The sequence below is a fragment of the Ornithorhynchus anatinus genome, chromosome 19, assembly GCF_004115215.2.
Source record: "Ornithorhynchus anatinus isolate Pmale09 chromosome 19, mOrnAna1.pri.v4, whole genome shotgun sequence".
NCBI classification, from domain to species: Eukaryota; Metazoa; Chordata; class Mammalia; order Monotremata; family Ornithorhynchidae; genus Ornithorhynchus; species Ornithorhynchus anatinus.
In genome coordinates, this window is record NC_041746.1 from 25,486,127 (window position 1) to 25,510,067 (window position 23,941).

The 23,941-nt window shown below is 42.9% G+C and overlaps 1 protein-coding gene across 3 annotated transcripts in view; it reads right to left on the minus strand.

Moving 5' to 3' along the window:
• Positions 1 to 23,941, minus strand: part of UBE3D (ubiquitin protein ligase E3D) — an 83,232-nt gene that overhangs the window by 47,662 nt on the left and 11,629 nt on the right. For 2 of the 3 annotated variants that reach the window (XM_029047694.2, XM_029047696.2), the window contains exons 4-9: positions 23,071 to 23,302; positions 19,354 to 19,423; positions 17,060 to 17,080; positions 16,218 to 16,287; positions 14,272 to 14,380; positions 12,186 to 12,355 (exon numbers count right to left, since the gene is read on the minus strand). In XM_029047694.2, the coding sequence (XP_028903527.1) occupies positions 12,186 to 12,355; positions 14,272 to 14,380; positions 16,218 to 16,287; positions 17,060 to 17,080; positions 19,354 to 19,423; positions 23,071 to 23,302 (672 nt within the window). The remainder of the gene's footprint in view (positions 1 to 12,185; positions 12,356 to 14,271; positions 14,381 to 16,217; positions 16,288 to 17,059; positions 17,081 to 19,353; positions 19,424 to 23,070; positions 23,303 to 23,941) is intronic. The other variant, XM_029047695.1, reaches the window with a different exon arrangement.

Genomic DNA, 23,941 nt, shown 5'->3' on the forward strand with positions numbered 1-23,941 from the left:
CTCTGTGACCTTGGGCCAGTCACCTAGTCGCCCGCTGCCTATGTAAAACAGCCAAATGTTTCTCACAACCTTGCAAGGAAAATGAGAAAATAAAATGAGGTGCTGCCGAAATCCAGGGAACTATTACTGATCTCAATCCTCCTTGACTCTGAAGGGGGAAAAAGGTTAGAACTCTGAGATTGCATAGGGCAAAGTTGTCATAAACACACAGAAATCATTGTCTGGTTTATAACTCTTTTGCCTTTCACAACTCCAAGTGCTTGCAGCTTTATCTCCAGAGGCTATATGCTTGGCCTATCTGTCTTCCTTTAAATTTATCCCTATTGAATTTCATCTGGATTCTAGGTCACATTGGATTTTATTCCAGTCTTTCAAACCATTACTAACCCCACCCAATTTAGAATCACCTGCACTTTTGATGAACCTCTTCTTGATTCCCTTGTCTAGGTCATCAAAGGAGAGACTGAGCAGAAATGTCTTCCAGAACGACCCCCAGACTAAGTCACTCGATATCTCTCCCCAAATTGACATTGGCCTCAGACAAATAGTTTCTGGATGTATCTCTCACGGCATCTTCCCTGATGTACATATCCATAATCTATTTGTATTAATGTCTGTCTCCCCATCTAGACTGTAAGCTCACTGTGGACAGGGAACATATCTACCAACTCTGTTGTGTTGTAATGATAACTGTGGTATTTGTTAAGTGCTTACTATGTGCCAAGCACTGTACTAAGCACTAAGGTAGATACAAGCTAATCAAGTCCCACATGGGGCTCACAGTCTAAGTAGGAAGGAGAACATGTATTGGATCCCCATTTGGCACATGAGAGAACAGAGACACAAAGAAGTTAAAAAACTCGCCCAAGGTGACGCACCAGGTAAGCAGCAGAGCTGGGATTAGAACCCAGGTCCTCTGACTCCCAAGCCCGTGCTCTTTCCACTAGACCATGCTGCTTCACAAGAACTCTCCCAAGTGCTTAGTACAGTGCTTTGCACAGAGTGATCACTCAATAAATATGATTGATTGATGGCATCGTCTCACTCATCCATAATGTCTACTTCTTTGTCTTCCTGCTTTTATTGTATGATCTTTGAAGGGAGGACGATAGCTAATTCATTTCCAAGTGCCTAGAACAATTCTATGAGGTCAATGCACGGATATTAATTTAAAGCGACCGGTGTTTTCAGAAAGAGCCTCCTAACCGGAGGGTGGGGAATAGGTTCGATACGCAGTTTTTTCCCCTTAAGCGCCTTCCAAAATCCCAACTTTCACCCAGCTATTTCAGAATTTCTCCACAGTTTTCATTCAAGCCCCAACTTAGAACCCTGCCAAGCACATACCTCAAGAGATGCCCCTGCAGGGCATAATCGATATGACTCAGGAGAGGTACCATTAATTAGTGCCACCTGCTAAAATACCATGTGCATCACCGGGACATTAAGCTCCCATTCTGAAAATGAAAAATTCTTTGACTGTGTAATTTTAATGTTTCCTTCTAATGTCACAAAGATTTAAACGGCCTATATAAAAGGCCCACCCCCAACTCTCAAGTCATCAACTGAAACGATCAGACTCAAAATCTGTGTCACCGATCCCAGCCAAATGGCTTGTCTCTAATAAGGCTTTGTATTCTCAATGAGGAAGGGGTGGAAATAAGACGACCCTCCGCCGATTTAATAGCCTCTGGGGGAGGGGCTTGGCAGGGAGGTGGAATTTGTATCTGTCTGGATGGGGCTTTGGGGGACACCAGCCATGATGGCAGCCTCCCATCACTGGCAGGTAGTAATTGTGACATTTAAGCGCTTGAGCTTTGGCTTGGGAGTCAGAGGATGTGGGTTCTAATCCCGGCTCTGCCACTTGTCTGCGATGTGCCCCTGAGCAAGCCACTTAACTTATCTGTGCCTCAGTTACCTTATCTGTAAAATGGAGATTAAGACTGTGAGCCCCACGTGGGACAATCTGATTAATTTGTATCTATCCCAGTGCTTAGAACAGTGCTTGGCATATAATATAATAAGCGCTTAACAAATACTATTATTATTATTACTATGTGCCAAGCACTACACTAAGCGTTTGGGGTAGATACAAGAAAATCAGCTCTCACATGGGGCTCACAGTCTACGTAGGAGGGAGAATAAAGCATTGAATCCCCATTTTGCAGATGAGGTAATTGAGGCACAGAGAACCTCAGTGACTTGCCCAAAGTTACGAGGCGGACAAGTGCCGGAGCCGGGATTAGAACCCAGTTCTTCTGACTCCCGGAATTGTGCTCTTCGCACTAGGCCACGCTGCTTTCCGTGGTGGGAAAGGACCCTGTCAGGCAGAGTGCAGTGGGCAGACACAAACTCCTGAAATGGCAGTTCTGGATGGCCAGATCCACTTCAACTGGGGTTATGGGTTTGAAGCAATCAGCTCAGTTGGAATGTACATAGAGAGCAACTGTGACGAGGATTGCTATTCCTCCAGCAGTAGCAAACCAAATGATCACTTGGGTTCGGCAGGACCGATAAAGCGGAAAACAATATTAAGACGAACAGCTTCCCTCTCCTCTCTTGCCTCCAATAATGTAGAAATAAAAAAAGTTAGTAGCTAACAGACCTTCTTTTTTTGGTTTTTGCTCGGCACTTACTATGTGCCAGGCACTGCTGGGGAGGATATGAGCTAATCAGGTGGGACACAGTTCCTATTTCACATAGGGCTCCCATTTCACAGATGAGGAAACCGAGGCCCTTAGAAATGAAGTGACTTGACCAAGGTCACAGAGCAGACAAGTGGTGGAGCTGGGTTCTTTCGACTCTCAGGCCCATACTCTCTCTACTAGGCCATGCTGCTTCTTCAGACAAGTAAATGGAGCTCCAGAAAGTTGAGGCAATATTGCTCAGGGTCAAAGACGACAAGCCAAGTGGGAGTTCTTAGCGTCAAGTCACTGCAGTAGCAACTTGCTTTACTTTTTATTTAAAAAGCCGAATTACCCCTGGATTCCTTTTAAAAAGATAACTTGATCACCCCGACCCAATCTGCTGAAATGTCAGCAGCATCTCTTCTGATTCCCCTCTTGGCCTTATTGATTTAGAAACAAAATGCAAGTTAAAATTAGCAATGGAAGACACTTCACTGGAAGAGGTATCATTAGTCTAGGCTGCTGGAAGGGAGAAGCCGGTGGAATAAGTAGAGATTAAATTAGAACAGTGCAACATTTCACGTGGAAGGAGAGTTAAATAACTTGATCAGCAACCTTCTGCAAAGAGACTTTATAGCACGCAATAAAAATCAGAACAATAGCAGTGCTTGTTGTTTTATACTACTCCTTCTTGGACAGTTGCTACCATACTGATGAGGAGTGTCATCTGTGGGGAGTTTGGGTTGATTTTACCATCTAGATCTTGAGATGGCAGTTCCAACCAGCCATAAAGTATATCTTAGCTGGGAGAGTCAAGAAATGTTGTGGCAGCCTCTAGTCAGATAATTCTATACAATAATGATGGTATTTGTTAAGCACTTACTACGTGCCAGGCACTAGGGTGGATACAAGCAAATTGAGTTGGACGCAGTCCCTGTCATTCATTCATTCAACAGTATTTATTGAGCACTTCCCACAATGGGCTCACACTCTTAATCCCCATTTTTTTACCATCGAGGTAACTGAGGCACAGAGAAATGAAGCGACTTGCCCACGGTTACACAGCAGACAAGTGGCGGAGCCAGGAGGAGAATCCATGACCTTCTGACTCCCAGGCCTGTGCTCTATCCACGACACCAGGCTGCTTCTCATGAATATATGGGGCGTGTTGAGGGAGACCGATGGGATTGTAAGGTCCTTGACGGCAGAGATTGTATCAATCATATTTGAGGGCTTACTGAGTGCAGAGGACTGTACTAAGCCCCTGGAAAAGTACAACCTTTGAATTTTGTACGTTTGAACCTTCTCAATTGTTTAGTTCAGTGCTTCACATACAATTATCAATCAATTAATGATATCTCTTGAGCGCTAACTGCATGCAAGGCACTCTTTTAAACAGTTGGGAGAGTACAGTACAATGATCCCTGCCCTCAAGAAGCTGACAACCTAGTTAGGCATTCAAGAAATAGAATTCATTGAGATGAGGGATGGGGAAAATTATTGTGTAATTTACTAGAAATTAAGTGGGGAGAAGAAAATAGAATTTCTTAAGTGTCATGCAGGATGTAGGAGAAGTGTCTGGGGTGGGAGGAGTTCTCTGCCATGTACGGTGGGTTCAGGAATGGAAATGGATGATTTCTTTAACAAAGTCAGGGCAAATACTAAGTACTGAAGGCAGCCCTTGAGATGAGAGCATAAATTCTATGCATACCGGGTAATTTAAGTCCTGGAAAAGAGGGAGTGGTAGGAGAGGAATAGGCCTGTAGACAACACCACTATTCTCCCTGTCTCACAAACCCATAACCTTGACATTATCCCTAACTCATCTCTCTTATTCAACCCTCATATTCAATCTGTCACCAACTCCTGTCAGTTCTACCTTCACAACATTGCTAAACTCTGCCCTTTCCTCTCCATAATGTGCTGATCCAACCATTTATCATATCTCACCTTGACCACTGCCCCTGCCTCCTCTCTGACCTCCCTTCCCCAGTGACATTCACTCTGCTGCCCGGATCATTTTCCTAAAAAAAAAATAAAATTCAGCTCATATGTCCCCACTCCTAAAGAACCTCCAGTGGTTGCCCATCCATCTCCACATATAACAGAAACCCTTTACCATTGTTTTAAAGCATTCAGTCAGCTCGCTTACCTTGGTGATTTCCTACTACAATCCCGCTCCTCTAACACCAACCTACTCACCAGACCTCATCGATCTCTCTGCCGACCCCTTGTTCACGTCCTCCCTCTGGCCTGGAATTCCCTCCCCCAACAAGTATTTTCGATTGGCGTCCCCTCTCTTATGGTGTTAATTCAGATTAGAATCCAAATCCCATTTTTCAGACCCCAGTCCCTAGAATGACACTGAAATTAACTGCCGGCGATATGGACTGCTCTCTATCATAGCTGTCAAATGAACACCCCCTCAGGTCCTGCCAATTACATACCTTTTTACTCATTAATTTTCCTACCGAGGAACAGTGCTACTCCCTCAAAGACAAGGTTACAGAGGTCTTAGGAAAGTAGATCACGACAATGCATCGAAGGATCAATTTGCATCTTTTGATAGATTATTTCTCTACGTTCCTCTCATGGGGAAAACACCGCTGCTAGATTTTGTCAGTGGCTTTCTGCATTTTTTAATAGCTTTGGCTTTCAGGACTGTTTATGGGTATTCTCTTCAGGAAGGAGGCTGTTTATAGAGGGTCATTTGCCACTGACCCAGTAGGATCCGACAAAGAGGGAGAAGCCTGCTGAAGAGGATTCGCCATTAAAAATTCCTGAAACTAGATTGGTGAGGAGGCTTAAAAGGAAACAAGTACTTTCCTTTTTTCCCCCATCATTCTCGCTGTCTCTTTTCCCTTCTTTTAGCCATAGGTCCCGGCTGTACTTGGGGGAGGAAAAAAAAATGGAGCTTTCTCAAGTAAGCAGCCCCAGGAGATTTATTGCTCTTCAGATGGTGGCGGTTTTTATTGGAGCCCCTGAGAAAAGAAACAAATCTATATCAAACCCGGCAGTGCTTGCTTTCTGCATCTCCTTTGCCCATTATGGATTTGGTCAACTGTGGATGGGAGAGAATTTCCAATTAAAATAGATGTGCGTTTGGGTCACTGGACCGCAGTCAACTCAGAGGAGTTGACTCCCCCAATTAAATGCAAGGAGTTACATGCTAGGGTCACTTAATAATGAAGAATGATCCCTGAAAATTGTACCTAAGGTTTGGATGGAAGGATCCTGCTCACAGCAACATGTTCAGAGACGAATAGGCGTAGAGTCAGTCAAAGATGCATTTCACTTCCCATAAATGTCTAGACAATCCCCTGAGTCTTCAGAGCAATTTTCATTTGGGAAATCATAATTTGAAAACCTTTAAGGCAACTGAATCTCTGGAGTACAGGGTAAGGGAGAGGAGCGGAGAAAGAGATTGTAGATGATGAGTCAGGAGTATTTATTAATAATGTTGGTATTTGTATTTGTTAAGTGCTTACTATGTGCAGAGCACTGTTCTAAGCGCTGGGGGAGATACAGGGTAATCAGGTTGTCCCACATGAGGCTCACAGTTAATCCCATTTTACAGATGAGGTAACTGAGGCACAGAGAAGTTAAGTGACTTGCCCACAGTCACACAGCTGACAAATGGCAGGGCCGGGATTTGAACCCATGACTTCTGACTCTCAAGCCCGGGCTCTTTCCACTGAGCCACGCTGCTGAGTGCTTACTGTGTAAAGAGCACTGTACTAACAATTTGGGAGAGTACAACCCGATAGATATGTTCCCTGCCCACAAGGAGTTTACAGTCTACCATGTTGAAACAGATATTCAAATAAATTACAGATATGTACTTCAGTGCTGTGGGGCTGAGGCGGGGTGAATCAAGGGTATGAATCCAAGTGCGAGGGTGATGCAGGAGGGAGAGGGAGTAGGTGAAATGAGGGCTTAGTTGGGGAAGGCCTTTTGGTGGAGATATGATTTTAATAATGCTTTGAAGGCAGAGAGAGTGGTGGTCTGCTGGTTATGAAGAGGGAGTGAGTACCAAGGTCAGACACAGGACTTAAGCAAGGGGTTGGCAGTGAGTAAACAACATCAAGGCAGAGTGAGTAGGTTGGATAGAGTCATAGTTCAGGAGCTTTCTGCTATCCAAGCCCTAGTTTTTAACATGTTAGCAATGAATTAATCTGCTAAACAGTCTAAGCAGGAGGGAGAACAGGTGTTGAATCCCCATTTTACAGATGAGGAAACTGAGGTTTAGAGTAGACAAGGGACTTGTGCAAGGTCACACAGTAGGCAAGTGCCAGTGCCAGATTAGAACCCAGGGCTCCAGACTCTCAGGCTTGAGCCTCTTCTGCTGGGTCACTCTCTTCCCAAACATGAATCTGAATGGGTATGACAACCAGACTTTAGAAATGCTCAAGGAGGGAACTTACCTGCTGTGTGACCTTGGGAAAGTCACTTAACTTCTCTGTGCCCCAGTTACCTCATCTGTAAAATGGGGATCAAGACTGTGAACTCCATTTGGGACATGTACTATGCCCAACTTAATTATCTTGTACCTAGCCCAGCACTTGGTACAGGATCTGGCACATAGTAAGCGCTTAATACCATAAAAATAAAATCGCTCATGGGAACCCAGAGAAGCAGCATGGAAAAAGCCCAAGACTGTAAGCTCATTTTGGGGAGGGAATATTTCTGCTAATTCAGTTGTATTGTGTGATCCTAAGTGATTAGAACAGTGCTCTACAAATAATAAGTGCTCAATAAATACCACTGACTGATTGACATTCTAATCCCAGCTCTGCCCTTTGTTAATTGTTGGGGGGGCGGGGAGGGCTCTTTGGGCAACCTCTCTGAGCCTCATTTTTCAGTCTAGAGGGAAAGAGAAAATCATGGCTCAGTAATAACTTCTCACTAAGTTCAGTGTTCCACACACAGTAAGTGCTCAATAAATACCATCGATTAATTGATTGATTCATAAGTATTTGGCTTGCTCAAAGTTTCTAACTCAAAAGAAAAACTTCAAATCTCCTTTCGAAGACAATTTACTAATGCTATGCCTTCTTCTAGTTTTATCTGAAGTTTTTACTTGCCACTTCAGGTACCAATCTTCAGAAACAAATAGAGTTTTAATTCCGCAAGCCTAAACAAAAGAAAGCAAAAGAGGATACAGGGAAATGATGCTTCACAAATCAAAATTAACACTTGTTAAGCCCATTTGTTCTGATTCTGTGAAGGCCTTTATTCATTCAGTATTCTAAAAGAATCATCTTTGGATTTGAGATTTTAAAGGAAATGAGTAAAACTAAGAAACCACAAATGTTTAATTTAGCAGAAATAAGCCTGAGACTGTGGAATGGGTTTATACTCCCCAAGCAATAAATTACATGTTCCTTCATCAGTCTTCACTCTAAAAATGTTACCAAGAAGAATCAGGAAGAGAGACATAAATTCTCTTCACACTACTTTTCAAAGAGAGTTGAAGTCAACTATTTGCTGAAGTAGGTACCTTCTTCAAACAAACATTGGTTAAAGGAATATTATTAATCACTTAATCAATAATATGTATTGTACATTTATCCTGTGCAGAGTGTTGCATTAAGAGTACGATAAAGTAAGTAGAGAGTATGATAAATTAAGTAGACATGATTCCTGGACTCAAGGATTTATAATTTAGCACAACACAAGGCTGTATTCTACTGGAATCTATCCAAAGGAAGCTTCCTTTACTTTCATATTCCCATTTGACTGTCTCACATTCTCACATCTTTCCAGAAGATATAAGGAGATAAGTCCCAATCACACTAAGGATTATATAACATTACAATGAGAATTTTTATATTCGAACTCCAACTTTATCTATACATACGGTAGATGGGAACCACCAAATTCTGCTAGATGGGTAATAATAATTGTGGTATTAGTTGAGCACTTACAATGTGCCAAGCACTGGTACAAACTCAGTAGTCCCTGACTCCTGGGTGGGGATTCATTCAGTAACAGAAGGCCCGGCCATCTAATGAATAGAACAATAATAATGAAAAATCACACTGCCCTTTTCCCAAATAACAACAGATTTAGAACCAGTGGCCCAGATTGCTTAGCTATTCATGCTGAGCTGAAATGATCCATCCCAAGTGGCCCATTTGGGCTCATGGATAATGTGGTCATTACTAAATCAAAATTTCTTCCATCAGCAACTTTCTAGCCATTATTGGGTGTGCTTTAGTATGCCACAAATTTAGAGAGACAATGGGGTATTAAGGAATAAGACATAAGGGCCAGGTCTAAGTTTTCAGTCATATCCTTAGCTTTGATTCTCTGGAAATATTTTTCATCCTGCCATTCTACACTATCATTGAACTACTTCCTCTAATATCTTTTTCACACCATTTATAAATCATTTGTGTCCATCTCCTCCTTTAATCCTCTTTTTTAAATGGTATTGTTAAGCACTTACTATGTGCCAGGCACTGTACTGAGTCCTGGGGTAGATACAAGTTAATCAGGTTGGACATAGTCCCTGTCCCACTTAGGGTTCACAGTCCTAATCCCCATTTTACAGATGAGGTAAATGAGACCCAAAAAAGTGAAGTAACTTGCCCTAGGTCACAAAGCGGGCAAGTTGCTAAGCCGGTATTAGAACTCGGGTCCTTCTGGCTTCCAGGCTCCCTATCCTCTAGGCTATGCTGTTTCTCTGTCGTGCATCTTGCTTCTGCTATACTTGGCCAGGTGCTAAGTATACAGTGCCTCGTATTCAGTAAGTGCTCGGCGAAGATCACGGATTGGTTGATTTCTCTAAGAGGTCTATGATCATGAGTCTCCCAGTGTTTAAGTGGGCAAGGAGAGGAGACTTGCAGTCTCAATCCAACCCAAATAATAAACAAATATCTTACCAATAAAGAAGCTGTCAACCAAGTATACCCCAGAAAGATTATTCTATGGATTTCCATTTCCAAAGCCATTTTTGTTTGCTGCCTTTGCCAAAATCAGTGTGAAAATCAACACAAATGATGCCACAAAAGAGAATACTAAAGAAATTTCGTAAGAAATGCCATTCCAGCTCCACTGCAGGGTCTATGAAGCAACTGCATAGGCATACTGTTCCAAAATGTTATTCTCTTCCAGGAAATATCCATTACTGTTAAACTTTATATTTCAGGTTCCAAACAGAAACAAAGCAACTTTTATGGGCAACTTCAATAAAGCCAACGGATGGAAATCTAATTAACTCATAAATTTTCTTTCTGAGTGCTACACAGATATTGTTAGAGAATATACTATCCCATTGTCTTTTCTTGTCAGGTTTTGCAAGAAAAATGCTGCTTAAATGCAAGATTACCAAGCAGCTTTTTCTTATCAATCAATCAATAGTATTTATCAAACACCTACTGTGTGCAGAACATTGAACTGATGGTCGGGACAGCACAGTGTAGTAGAGACATGATCCATGCCCTCAAGGGGCTTACAGTGTAGTGGAAAGACAAAGGAAGACAAACCCTAAAATCATTTGCCTAGAGGAGGAAGAAGGAAAAGGGTCAAGATTTAGAGCTACTTAATGGGTGCCTAAGATTTGCAGTGTTTCAAGCAATTATGAGAACATCAGTAATTGGGCAGTGCAGATGAGCTGAAGTGGCAGTTGCCAGGGTGGGAGCTCCAGGTTAATCAGGGGAGGGCTCTTGGAGGAGATATGATTCCAAAAGGGCTTTGAGGATGGCAGTGGTTTGTCAAATTTAAAGTGGGAGAGCGTTCCAGGCAGGGCATGTGGATCCAACCTCAACAACCTTAAAATCCTTTAGAAAAATCAATGCATACACACTAAAGTAGACAGGGGGGAAAAGAGTATGAGCAAGGACAACGTTTTATGGCAAATCACTCTCGAGTATGTTGGGAACAATGAAAAATACACATACGGTGAAAGTTGGCTTCATTAAGAAGGAGATTAAAAAAAGACTGGGAAGAAGGAGCTCTAACGAGATATCAAATCTTGAGAAAAATATAGACTACATATTTACGAAGTCCATTCATTCATTCAATAGTATTTATTGAGCGCTTACTATGTGCAGAGCACTGTACTAAGCGCTTGGGATGAACAAGTCGGCAACAGATAGAGACAGTCCCTGCCGTTTGACGGGCTTACAGTCTAATCGGGGGACCTAATCACACCTAATCCACCTAATCACAGAGTTGAAGAGCCATCTGAAAGGGCTCAAGGGCAAAGCAAACACAACTTAGAATGAAGAAAAGTCAAAGTCCAGTGGTTTGAGATAATCCCAGAAACAAAGAGGCTGCAATAGATCCTGGAATATACTGAACGCCTACTCTGAGTAGAATACTGTACTAAGCTCTTAGGCAAGAACAACATAAGCAAAAGACAGAGCCCCTGCCCTTAAGGAGTTTGCAGTCTGTGTGAAAGAATTAATCCTAGCCCCAGTGACCTAATGTAACAGACACGTTCCTTGTCCACAACAAACTTATGGTCTAGAGGGAGAGACAGATATTAATAAATTAGATAATGGATATGTACCTAAGTGATTAAGGGGCTGAGGGAGGGGTGAACAAAGGGTGCAAATCCTAATACGAGGGTGACGCAGAAGGGAGTGGGAGATGAAGAAATGAGAGCTTAGTTAAGGGAAGGCCTCTGTTATTATTTATAATGAGTATTTTCCAGTAGATTTCTTCAGCCTGGGAAACTTGCTGCTTTCAGCGGAAGCGTAAAGGGTTAGGGTATATGGGCACCATTGGGATAATTGGGCAAATAAGGAGGCAGAGCAACTTGCTGTAAATAAACCTCACTTCTTGGACACCAAGTTAGCATTAAGACTATTAGGAAAATAGGAGAATCAATGCGTTAATGAGCATCTGAAGTACTTCGGAAGAGAGGCATTCTATAAATCCCAAGAATGGTCTTTACATGTTCACAGAGTGGGAAGATCTATTCATCGGGCGTTAATTAACCTTCTGGTCTCACCCATTCCCACGGACAGAGATCCCCATAATACGACACCATTGACGTCAAAAACAGAGGACAATGATCTATTATCAAAAAAGCAAAATAAAAATCACCACCAGCAGCACTCTTTTTAGGATAAAGCAAAGTACTTGAAACATACTTGTATTTTAACAACATTGCCCTGGTAAGGACAACTTTTTTAAAATTGAATTTTATGCCTAGGATGTGTGTTTATGGAGCTATTTCACAGTAGCCACGTCTCCCCATCTTCATCCCAAATGCCCCACCACACAAAAAAAATCTCAGACTCACCCCCAAGGTAAGCAAATTGCTTTCCTGATACACCTGAATAATTCAGGTGCTTGATAACTATTTCCCTAGATTGGACAAGTTCAGAAAACAGCGGAATGACTCCTAGGGATTTTAAGTAGAGGTTGGGGATGACAAGCCCATTCCACACTCTAACCTGGTTATGTGCTCAGTTCCATTATTTCATTATTTAAGGGCCCATCTAACATTAATTTCCTGAAACATATTTCCTGAACTACGGCTGTGGGAAGGGAGAATAAGCATAATGTGAAATTAGAGAATACAATGCCCAAAGAACTTGGACTTACTCTTTATTTCTATTTTTGATGCACGGATGGTAAAGAACCTTGATCGCATCCCTGGCTTCCAAGGAGTTAGAATCAGGACTCAACAGGTCTTCAAAGACTGTGAACACATTGCTTCCCTCCGAATTTCCAAGAGATTCCACCAGCATAGTGTCAGAGTTTAAAAGCCACATCTGCAAATGAATGGGAAGGAAAATAAAGGGTAACAGCTCGGAGTCCTTTCATTCCAGTGGTTTTAAACACCCCCACCTATTGGGGGAGGTTGTCTCCTTTTACCTATAAAACAATCAATCCTGTTTATTGATCACTTACTGTGTGTAGAGAGTACAACAAAACAGAGTTCTTAGGCACATTCCCCGCCCACAAGGAACTTATAGAAAATGAACTTTCCAAGTGCGGCAGCTATAATGAGACAGAGGCTAGAGGATCTAGTCCTCCTTCTGATATATAAGTGGAGGAAGGTTTAAGTCAGGGGAGGAGTTAGGGATGATGGTCCAGCTCCTTCCAACTTAAAGGTGTTTCCCTGGGAACTGAGTCGACCTGTTGTCTACCCAGGGAGAGGTCATGAAGTGAAACAGTGTGGCCTAGTGGATAGAACGCAGGCCTGGGAGTCAGAAGACCTGGGTTCTAGTTCCCACTCTGCCACTGGTCTGCTGTGTGACCTTGGGCAAGTCACTTTGCTTCTCTGTGCCTCAGTTACCTCATCTTTAAAATGGGGATTATGACTGTGAGCCCTGTGTGGGACCTGGACTGTGTCCAATATGATTAGCTTGTATCTACCCCAGGGCTTAGAACAGTGCCTGGCACATAGTAAATGCTTAACAAATCCCATTAAAAAAAAGAAATGGGAAGGTCCATTAGAATGAATGCCCAAAGCCTATATGCAAAGGAGATGTCACTGTCTTTAAGGACAAGACCAACACTGAATCAATTAATTGTATCTATGGAGCACTTACTGTGTGCAGAGCACTGTACTAAGCACTTTGGAGAGTACAATATAACAATAAGACAGATTCTCTGTCCACAACAAGCTTCTATTCTAGAGAGGGAGAACTGTGAGTCGGCCTTGCTGAATAGCTTATAGTAGTAATAATTACTATGATACTTTTAAGTGCTTACTACATAACAAGCACGGCACTAAGCGATAGGGTTGATATGAGATAATTAGGGAGTCCCCCTTTCCCACATGAGATTCACAGTCTAACTAGGAAAGAGTAGGATTTAATCCCCATTTTACAGATGAGAAAAGAAGCACGGAGAAGTGAAGTGACTTGCCCAAGATCACACATAGCAGTCCAGGGATTGGATCAGAATTCAAGTCCTCTGTCTCCTCTAGATCAGTGCACTTTTCACTAGGTCCTGCCACTTCTCAGGTACTCCACACTTCCCCACTTCCAGCCCCAAAGCACTTATGTACATATCTGCAATTTTATCTATTTGTATTGATGTCTGCCTCCCCCAGTCTAGACTGTAAGCTCATGGTGGGCAGGGAATGAGTGTTTATTGTCATATTGTACTCTCCCAAGTGCTTAGTACAGTGGTTCGCAAACAGTAAGTGTTCAATAAATACGACTGAATGAATGAAAGTGCCCTGCCCACAGTAAGTACTCAATAAATTCGACCGACTGATTGTCATGTCAGTGCTCTGGCTTCTTCCTGTCTTTTCCACCTACTCTTCTGCCAATGCTAAAGCCCTCTGTCATTGAATGAGGCTCTTAGACTAAAATATAGACATTAAATTCATCAAGAAAAGCAAGATGTGGGGAGGCACAACTGGTTTTAAACAGCCCATATATAAAACTGTCTAGGCAGGACAACTTTAGCAATCATCTATTTAAAAGACAGAAACGCACTACTTCAAAACCCGACTTCCTAATGCCAAAGTTCAAAGCGAAGAAGAAAAAAAAAAAGCATTATGTGTTAGGGCAGCATAGAACTCTTTACTAATTTGAGAACTAAAATGGAATAAACTCATTACTTTCAACGTACATCTTCAACCCCCGGTCTAGCAGAAGATGTACATAACAAGGAAAAGTGGCTCCTCTTAAGAATGCTGAACTTCAAAAGGCTAGAAGAAATCATTCCTTACCAAGATGTACGTTTTCCCGTCGTGACCTTGAATGCTGAACCTAAATGTGCTTCTTGCAGAAGACAGCTCCAAAAGACACTGCGCAAAAACACTTTGAACATACTGAGACCTGTTTGAACAGAGATCAATTTTCACAGTGTGCTTTCCGTAATAATTGCAACTGGCAAAATGAGCCCAAAATACCCACAGAGAGCCCACGAAACCAGAGACATCTGGATGCCATGCTTTTTGGCTTAATGCCAGCTTCTTTCATCTGGCGCTGATGTTGACATAATATGGCAACATCCTTGCTTCCTCCTTCCCGGAATTGTCACTGCACCTCATTCCCTAGCCTTTCCTATATGTTCTCCTCCCCGCCTACACCAGAACTTGTCTTCCTTCCCACCTACCCTCTAATAATAATGATAATGTTGGTATTTGTTAAGCGCTTACTATGTGCAGAGCACTGTTCTAAGTGCTGGGGTAGACATCGGGGAATCAGGTTGTCCCACGTGGGGCTCACAGTCTTAATTCCCATTTTTCAGATGAGGTAACTGAGGCACAGAGAAGTTAAGTGACTCGCTCACAGTCACACAGCTGACAAGTGGCAGAGCTGGGATTCGAACCCATGACCTCTGACTCCAAAGCCCGGGCTCTTTCCACTGAGCCACGCTGCTTCTCTACCGGGAACAACTCAGGAAATACCTCATTAGAAGCAGCGAGGCCTCGTGGAAAGAGCAGAGGCCCGGGAATCACAGGACCTAGGTTCTAATTCCAGCTCCACTATTGGTCTGCTGTATGACTGGGCAAATCATTTCACTCCTCTGGCCCTCAGTTTCCACATACAAAAAATGGGGATGAAATGCTACTACCACCTACTTAGACCCATGAGCCCCGAACAGGACACGGACTGTGTCCAAAATGATAACCTTGTATCTACTCCAGTACTTAGAACAGGGCTTAACAAATCCCATAATAAAAAGCCAATCTGATTTCTCCCGGTGGAAAGCGTTAAAGAATAAGCCAGTTACAAAATTATCTTACGTTCTCAAGCATTACCCAATTCGATCTGGAGCACAGGGGAGGTCTTAAAAAAATATTGGCCCGAGGCAACTATTGGCTATAACAACATTTTTGTGGCTAACCTTATGAAAATTAGGCTAGCGGTAAAAACGGCTTTAAGTCGAAGGCATCTAAGTCGATCAATTCATACTTGGATAGTTGCCATGACAAGATATTTACTACTCGACCATTTAGTTGGTTGTTGTCCCCAGATTACCAGGTGGCACCCTTGAGAACTACGGTAATGCCTGACTGGATTTTCCTCAAGTTTACAATATGGCTACCGGTCTTTGTGCATCTTATGAAAGACCAAGATAATCCCAGCATGACGTGTATTAAGACTGTGTCTGTGGGGATTACTACAAACTTCAGGTCCTGACCCTTTGAAATTAAAGAATTCTTCCCAGGATGGAGAGTAAATTTAATTCAAGACAAAGACCACAAAGAACAGAGCCTTTCCTGATGTCGGTTATTAAGTATTATCCTGCCTTAGGAAGCCTAAACAAAAAGGGAAGTCACGCTGAGCCAGGATTCCTCAAGCCCACGCCGATCTGCAGTGATAAATTAGACCCTATGGGCAACTGCGTTAATTCCGTCAGGCCAAGGGAATACTATTCAGTAAATTATTGCTTCAGTGCACTCAATAACACCCGCGAGTCTGAAAGAGTTAATCCGGTTTCCAAACATGTCTATTTAAACACTGGGAGAATCTGGCTCAATCCTTCTTGAATTTTAATTAGGCAAAACATGCAAATAGCCAGTGTTTAATTACTGATAACTCACTGTTGGACCTGAATATGAATATGGAGTATGCAAATAAGCAAGAGATTTAGCCCTTTAATAGAATCTGATCTACATAACCCTCTTCAATTCCCCTAAACGAGGGAAGTTTGTCAATACGGTACCTTGGAACAATGGCAAAATCTTGTCCAGATGGCTTAATAATGATCTCTGTGACAAAAAGCTTTGTGGTCCCTAAAAACAGAAAGGAGGAAATCAAGGATAATTCCGCAATAATCCCATGATACTTTTCAAACACAGCACATTCACCCACCCGGACCATTTTCCATTTAATTTTTAATGCAGTAATGTCAATGATCCCACTTCCAGGTAAGCTACTTTGCCTAGGACACCAGGGTCCACTGATACGCCACCACTGCAGTGGAGTCCATACAAGCCAGACTCTTGTATATACGACACACTCACGACCAGCCCCATCATCGCCAGTCCTGAGTGTGGTCCGACGGGGTACAGTGCACTGTACTAGACGTATTAGGGGGAATGGACCAGAGTATAAGCTGTGGGCCTTGTCCTTAAGTAGCCGAAAATCTAACGGGGAAGACGAGCAGACGCAAACTGACGAAATGTTCAGTTGTTTAAAGAACAGAAGCTTAGATATAAATATCATGAGTGGGAAGTAAATAAACAGAAGCAAACAACAGATAAGAACACGAAATGGTTGAGGTGATGGCCAGACCAGGAAGTGGAGGGATTAGCCAGGGAATACCTCTTGGAGGAGGTGCCTTTTCAGGGGAGATTTGAAGAAAGGATGAACCTGCTCTGGCTGTGGGAGGAAGGTGATCTGAGGACAGGGAAAAGCTCAAGCAATGGGTCAGTGTTGGAGAACTGATGATGAAGATCAGTTAGGAGTTTGACCTGGCATGAGCAAAGCATATGAGTTGGACCGTGGTGGGCGAATAATGAAGTGGCGTTCTTCATTTATTGTCTGGGTTAAATTATTACTCACCATGGGCAAGTGGGTGGCTATCTGCAGTATGGTGATATTAAAAAAAAAAAAGGATCATCATTACTCCTTTGTCCTTGATTACCTAAAATAGCCCTATTGGAAAAACTCATCTTCCATAATTAATGATATTAAAAGCCACAGTACATCACCTTTGGTGTTAACCCAGTTCTCTGCAGCTCTCCAACACACTCTGAAATAGAGTGTTCATTTCATGCTGAGAATTTACATTAGTAATCTAAGGACCGCACGCAATGACAGGCGGGGGTAGCGAAGGTAGGTGGAAGAGCCATGGGGAGGCAGCGGGGGCCACCTTTACGCTATCAAATAGTCTAGCTTTTTGATGAAGCGGTCAGTTGATTAAAGATGGTGAAACCTGGGGAATTATGGCTCAGTAACTTCAGAGGGGGTGGAGAAGCAAGAGAGCCAGGGAGCAGGATGGCTTTGGAGACCCTATCTCTCTCGGATTCCCTCAGCCAGGTTCCACTTCTCTCTGATCTCCGGAGGACTCTCTCCACCTGTTCCTACTCCCTCTCCTTGGAGCGGAGCAGCCAGAAGACAGCTAATGGGTCACATGCTCTTGGTCCAGACACCAGAGTTCGATATGCCACATCCTTGGGGCACTGTGGGATTTGACCTAGGGGAATTGAAAAACATTTTAGGCCCATTTGTGCTACGAAAAATGGCACTTGGGAAAACCAGGAACCAAAAGTAGCTTCTCGATCACCAGGCAGGCTGGTAAGTCTGTTGGTTAACAGTATTGATGAACCATCCAATGGGTGCAAAGCTCAAGTAGGTACTTTCGGGGTGACCAAGGAAGTCAAAATGGAGTCTGTACTTTGGAGGCACTTACCATCTCTTGAGGGGAGGCAGATCAAAATGTAAATTTAGAAGCAAAGAGAAAGACAATCAATCAGCACAAACGAGCCAAATTTACCAGAGATTAATGCTGGCACAGATCACTGCTGGTTTAGCTTGTTCCAGGGCCCAAGTCTTTTAGAGGGACTTGGAGACTGATTCCTGGATCTAGGGACCACATGGACATCACCTAAGAAGAGGTTTCAGGTGTGGTCGTTTGACCTTGCAGAAGTATCCCCTTCCCCTCCACTCTGGCTCTCATCTAACTTGCCCCAGGCCCTGACTCTGGCCTGGAACACCCTCCCTTTCCATATCCGACAGACGATCACTCTCCCTGCCTTCAAAGCCTCATAAAGAGCACTTCACCGAGAGGCCTTCCCTGACTAAGCCCTCATTTCCTCTTCTCCCACTCCTTTCTGCGGTACCCTTGCTCTTGGATCTGTACCTTTTATTCACCTCTCCCTCAATCCCCCAGCACTTTGTACATATCTGTAATTTATTTCTTTGTAGTAATGTCTGTCTCCCCCTCTAGATTGCAAGCTCACTGTGGGCAGGGAAGGGGTCTACCAACTCTGTTATATTGTACTCTCCCAAGTGCTTAGTACAATGTTCTGCACTCAGTAAGGGCTTAATAAATACGATTGATTCTCATGGAGAAGAAGATGGCCCACACTCAGATGCTCTTCCCTTGGGAAATGATGTGGGTACGAGTATGTTTGAAGATATTGGAGTTACATAGGATTAGTCTAATAATGCTCCACAGAGTAGTTGGTTTTACTGTAGAACTTTGAAGGTGGGCAGAGAGGGGAAGGAAGAACAGGTGGAATGATCAGAGAGTATTAAAAGCATCAAAGTGAGTTTCGGGTATGGAAGACAGTTAAGTGGAAGCTGAAAGTTAGGGTGGAACAGGATTCGAGAGGGCTTTGGTGAAAAGCTTTAAAATCCAAAGCCAAAGTACCCGAGTGGAATGATTTAAACAAAAGGTACTAAACTCAACTGAACAATGCCAAAAAACCCCCATTTTTACTAAGTTAACTTCTGCAGGGAGGCTTGAACACAGTTTTGCTTTCTGCTTGGTTTTTGCCAGTATCTTCAGCCAACTGGGTTTCCTGGGAGTTTTGCTCATCCTCTGGCAAAACTGAACAAGACAATGCTACAGAATCCGAGGGGGGAGAGCGACTCTGCCATGTACATTCACCCTGCTTCTCGAAGCTCAAACCTGGGCAAGCAGCCTAGAACTGGGAAGGGTTAAAATAACTTCAATTCCTAACTTCTCTTCCACCAAATCTGTCAGCTGGCTTTTATTTTATTTCCCTTTCTTGTATAACTCCTCCAAAAGCCAAAGAACATAAAACACATTTGTCACAGCACTATCTTATGCGTCTCCACGGTTTTAGGAACCGAGATAGGCAAGTTGGGTTAGCTTATGCAATCCATACCTGATGTTGTACTCTCTCCCAGTAATGTCTTGCAACGTTTACAAATTACTCTGGTATTTGCCTTGGGTTTCTGCAGGACAGAAAAATGTCATTTAAATGTCATTCAGGTTTTCTGAAAAGGAATGTGTAATTTTAACATACTCCCAAGTGTATCCTGAACTTTAAAATTTATTCGGTCCCCTCCCCCTAATACAGATTGCATTTGATAGGTGTATATAATTTATGTACATACACATGAGCTTTTCACGACAAGCGGAGCGTTCTGAAAGATCATCGATATCAGCTTCTTCAAACTTAACCTTTCCTGGACATGCCAACACGATTGGATGAGAAGCAGTGTGGCCTAGTGGCCTGAGATTCAGAAGAACTGGGTTCTAATCCCAGTATACCTGCTGTATGATTTTGAGCAAGTCATTTAACTTCTTTGGGCCACAGTTCCCCCATCTGCAAAATGGGGATTCAATACCTGTCCTCCCTCCTACTTAGACTGTAAGCCCCAGGTGGGACCTAAGCATAGATTATCCTGCATAAAAATTTAACCTAAAATTACGATTTAAATTAGGTATTTACAAAAATAGTATACATTCTCTAGAGTGCATATGGAACTTTAGATTTTATTCTGTCCTTATTCAGAGCTGACGACGGCTAACAAAATCTGATTTAGTGTGGTGGGGCCTGGGGAATCAAGCCTAGACAGTTAAAAACTTGGTTTATTCAAAGCTCGGAATCTGAACTAGCCTAGAAGCTTTGTGGATTTTTAAAAAATGATAGGAATGTCACCACTGTGCAGCATTTCCAACTTCCCTGTCAACAAAACAAGAAATGCCTTGTGTAAACTGACAATAAGCTATTTTCTGACATGGGGGATTAGGCTTATAGAAGCAGCATGGCCTTGTGGAAAGAGCACGGGCCTGGGAGTAAGAGGGCCTGGATTCTAATCCTGGCTTTGCCGCCTGCCTGCTGTGTGACCTTGGGCCAGTCGCTTAACCTCTCTGTGCCTGTTTCCTCAACTGTAAAATGAGGATTCAAAACCTGTTCTCCCTCCAACCTAGACTGGGAGTGCTGTGCGGGTCAGGGACTAGGTCTGCTGAGCATATATTGTATCTACCCCAGGGTTTAGCACATAGCAAGCGCTTAACACTTACCCGAATTATTAACTTGAAAAAGATGGGCCGCAAGCCCAGTAAGGTAATGGAACATAAAATTGTTCAGCGCTTACAACCAGCAGGATAATATAAATTTGACCTCTTGGTTTCATTTTAATGGCTCTCCAAAAAGTTAAAGGAGCTGCTAAAACCATGTGCCCAAGGGTCCAAAATGATGGAAATGTACAAAGGTCACACTACGGTGTCATTGCTACACCCTTGTAGAAGACCAGCCATCTTATCCTGCAGACTGCGGCTCCCACCGTGATCATGAAAACACAAGATAAAGAAGGATCCAGTAAGCACTTGAGTTGAGCCACCGTGTGAAACAGGAGATTTAGCAGTGATCGTGTTAAAGGATCTTTGGGGTGGGATAATCCACACCTGCCTAATGCTGCATTAAAGAGAAATATTCTTCTAATAATAGATGTTTTTCCGAGCCTACGCTTAGGGGCAATAATAAAGGCAAGGTGTGTAACAAAGTGGCTAAACATTCTGAGAACTCTTCTTCCCTACAGAATAAACACCCAGGAATGGTAGAGTGACTAATTAAATCAATTTATCTGAGAGATAACACTGCTGCCAAGGTACTGCAGACAGAGGTGGATTGCCCTCGTGGATCCATTTTTTTTTTCCGCTTCCCTTTGTTTTGCTTCAGTTCCTAAGGATTCTTGATATTGCCTATCCAAGAAAATGTTTCCCAAGAGATACCATTAGGAGGCTGTGTTGCCATGTGACATTTCCAAACAGTGCTATGTGGCTAGACTAGATGATACGAGAAATAGGTTTTCAATCGCAGAGAGCTGCATTGTTCCCCCAGGAGCCGGTAGAAGAATGTTTAGCCTGCCCTCCCAAAATTTATGTTACTATTTTGGTCATGGGCCCACTCCACTGCTATCCTGGCCAATTAAAGTGAAAATTCCTATCGAGGCAGACTTGAAAACTGCCGATAACCGTCTGTCTCCCTCGTAGTTTTCAATAATCTTCTTGATATTCTGAGAGATGATGTTTGAATTTGGATTTGCTTCTTTATTGAGAGGGGCACTGATAAGAACTTTAGTCACAGTCGAGTGAAACCTTAGTGAGTGGCAACATGAGGATACAAATATCAAGCCAGAATGTCAGAAACCTCATTTCACTGGAGGAGATGAAGGAAAGTAGTCAAAATTGCTCTCATTTAACAACCCTCTTGCCAAATATATGAACAAGTTGATAGTCCTCTACTGGCATGAAGAAATGGTAAAGTTAATAAACAAAATCGCCTTGTAGTAATTATACATCACCTGGGTTGGATCTTATTCTTTATCTTTAAGAATACTGAATTACTGTAACCAAAACTCAGTCCTTCCCTGACAAAGGATTTCAGATTCACAATGATGGATGAGCTATTTCAAGAAGTCATTTTTACTAATTACAAAATGACTGACGTACTCTGGGAAACTTTTCCAAAAACATAGTACATTGCCTGCGAGCAGTAAGATAACATTTTAAAAATACACCCAGTTGGCCTAAAAGCTGGGGGGGGGGCGGGGTAGTGTGTGGGGGTGTTAAGGATGGCTGCTTTCTTGCAAAAATCTGCAATAAGGAAAGTGCGTGCTGTAGTACTCACCCATTCTGACGCCTAGCTCGATGCAGACTGCTCCTTCTGACACCACAGCAGGCCATATCCGAACAAACTCAAGTTATCGAACAAGCATTCACTAATTTCTTAATAACATTCTAGCCAAGATGCATAGTGAAAACAGACATCATGGCACAACTGATTATATAAAGGGGGCAAAACAGGACAACATGGAAGTCCATTTTAGGTTTTCTGAAATGGGTATCGGTTTCTTTTCTTTTATAATCCAGGCACCTATTAACTTATTATCCGGGGATTGCCATTTAACCAACGTTAAGCCAACGGCAGGGCTTTTTTCTCTACCGGTTATTTCTGGACGAATAAAATTCTCCTTTTCTTCCACAGCAAACTTGAAAAACCAACTGAACCTGGCTGTGTCTGGCACTAATTCTGGAACGCTATACTTAAATTGAAGTTTTCCATTCTTAAACTTCTGGACTTCCTTTTGTATATCCTTAAATGGCACCTGTATTTATAATAATAATAGCGGTGTTTGTTAAGTGCTTATCATGTGGCAGCACTGGGGTGGATACAAAATAACCGGAGAGGACAGAGCTCCCTTCTCTCACAGAGCTCACAGTCTAAGAATTGAATGCCCATTTCACAGATGAGGAAACAGGGGCACAGAGAAGGTAAGTGACTTGCCCGAAGTCTGTCACTATCACATCCATTGTCTAAACTTGGCCCCAGGGTCAACTACTTGACTTGTATATTGAATACAGCCTAGAACAACAGGACACTAGTTTCTTTTATATCAAAAGGGAGGGCAAGGTTTTATATGAAAATAGACGACGCGCTGAAGACCGGCAGACAAAGCAACACTCTCCTTACATGGGCTGGGAAAGTGTCTGCCGATTCTGTTGTGTTGTACTCTCCCAAGCGCTTAGTACAGAGTGCTGCACATAGTAAGCACTCAATAAATATCACTGACTGATTGAGAAGATGTCATACCTGTCCAGGTTGGCTCTCGGAAGCAGGAGGGTGAGTCTCTTTTCGGGTCACTTCGGAACCTGGCTCAAGTAGCTCGTCTCCTAAGTTCAGATGGAAGTGAGTGTCTCCCACAAAGCAGTCATTTTCTTGAGGGAGAAGTTCCCGATTAGCAAATGGATCAGGATGGCAACACCATTCATCAACTAGGGCACTCCAGTTTTCACTTGGAAGAGGGAGGACCCTGTGGAACCTCCTAATTGAAAGAGAAAATAAATTTCTTCACCTCACGGAACGTATGTTATTAGTCACTTTGCAACTAAACTATTAAATAAAACTGGAAGGGGGTAAAATGGCTACTTTTTTTTCCCCCCAAAAGTTGCATTTAGGAGAAGTGTGTCAGTTCCCCCTCTAGACTGTATGTTCGTTGTGGGCAGGGAATGTTGTCTTCCAACTCTGTTATATTGAACTTACGCAGCTTAGAACAGTGCTGTGCACACAGTAAGCATGCAATCAAGACGACTGGTTCAACTGGTACAGTTTGGGAGGCCCCAATCCCTAGAGTCCTGGAGCCCCCACCCTTCACCAGGACCCCCCAGTTCTATGCAGAACAACCCTGTGGTTGAACCTCCCCGAAGGCCTAGTGGAAAGAGCACAGGCCTGGGCATCAGAGGACCTAGGTCCTAGTTTCCAGCTCTTCCACTTATCTAATAATTCTGGGATTTGCTAAGCACCTACTACATGCTAAGCACAGTTCTAAGCACTGGAGTAGATAATCATGGTATTTATTAAGCGCTTCTATGCACTGGAGTAGATAATCATGGTATTTATTAAGCGCTTGCTCTGTGCCAACTCTACTAAGTCCTGGGGTGGATACAAGCAAATTGGGTTGGTC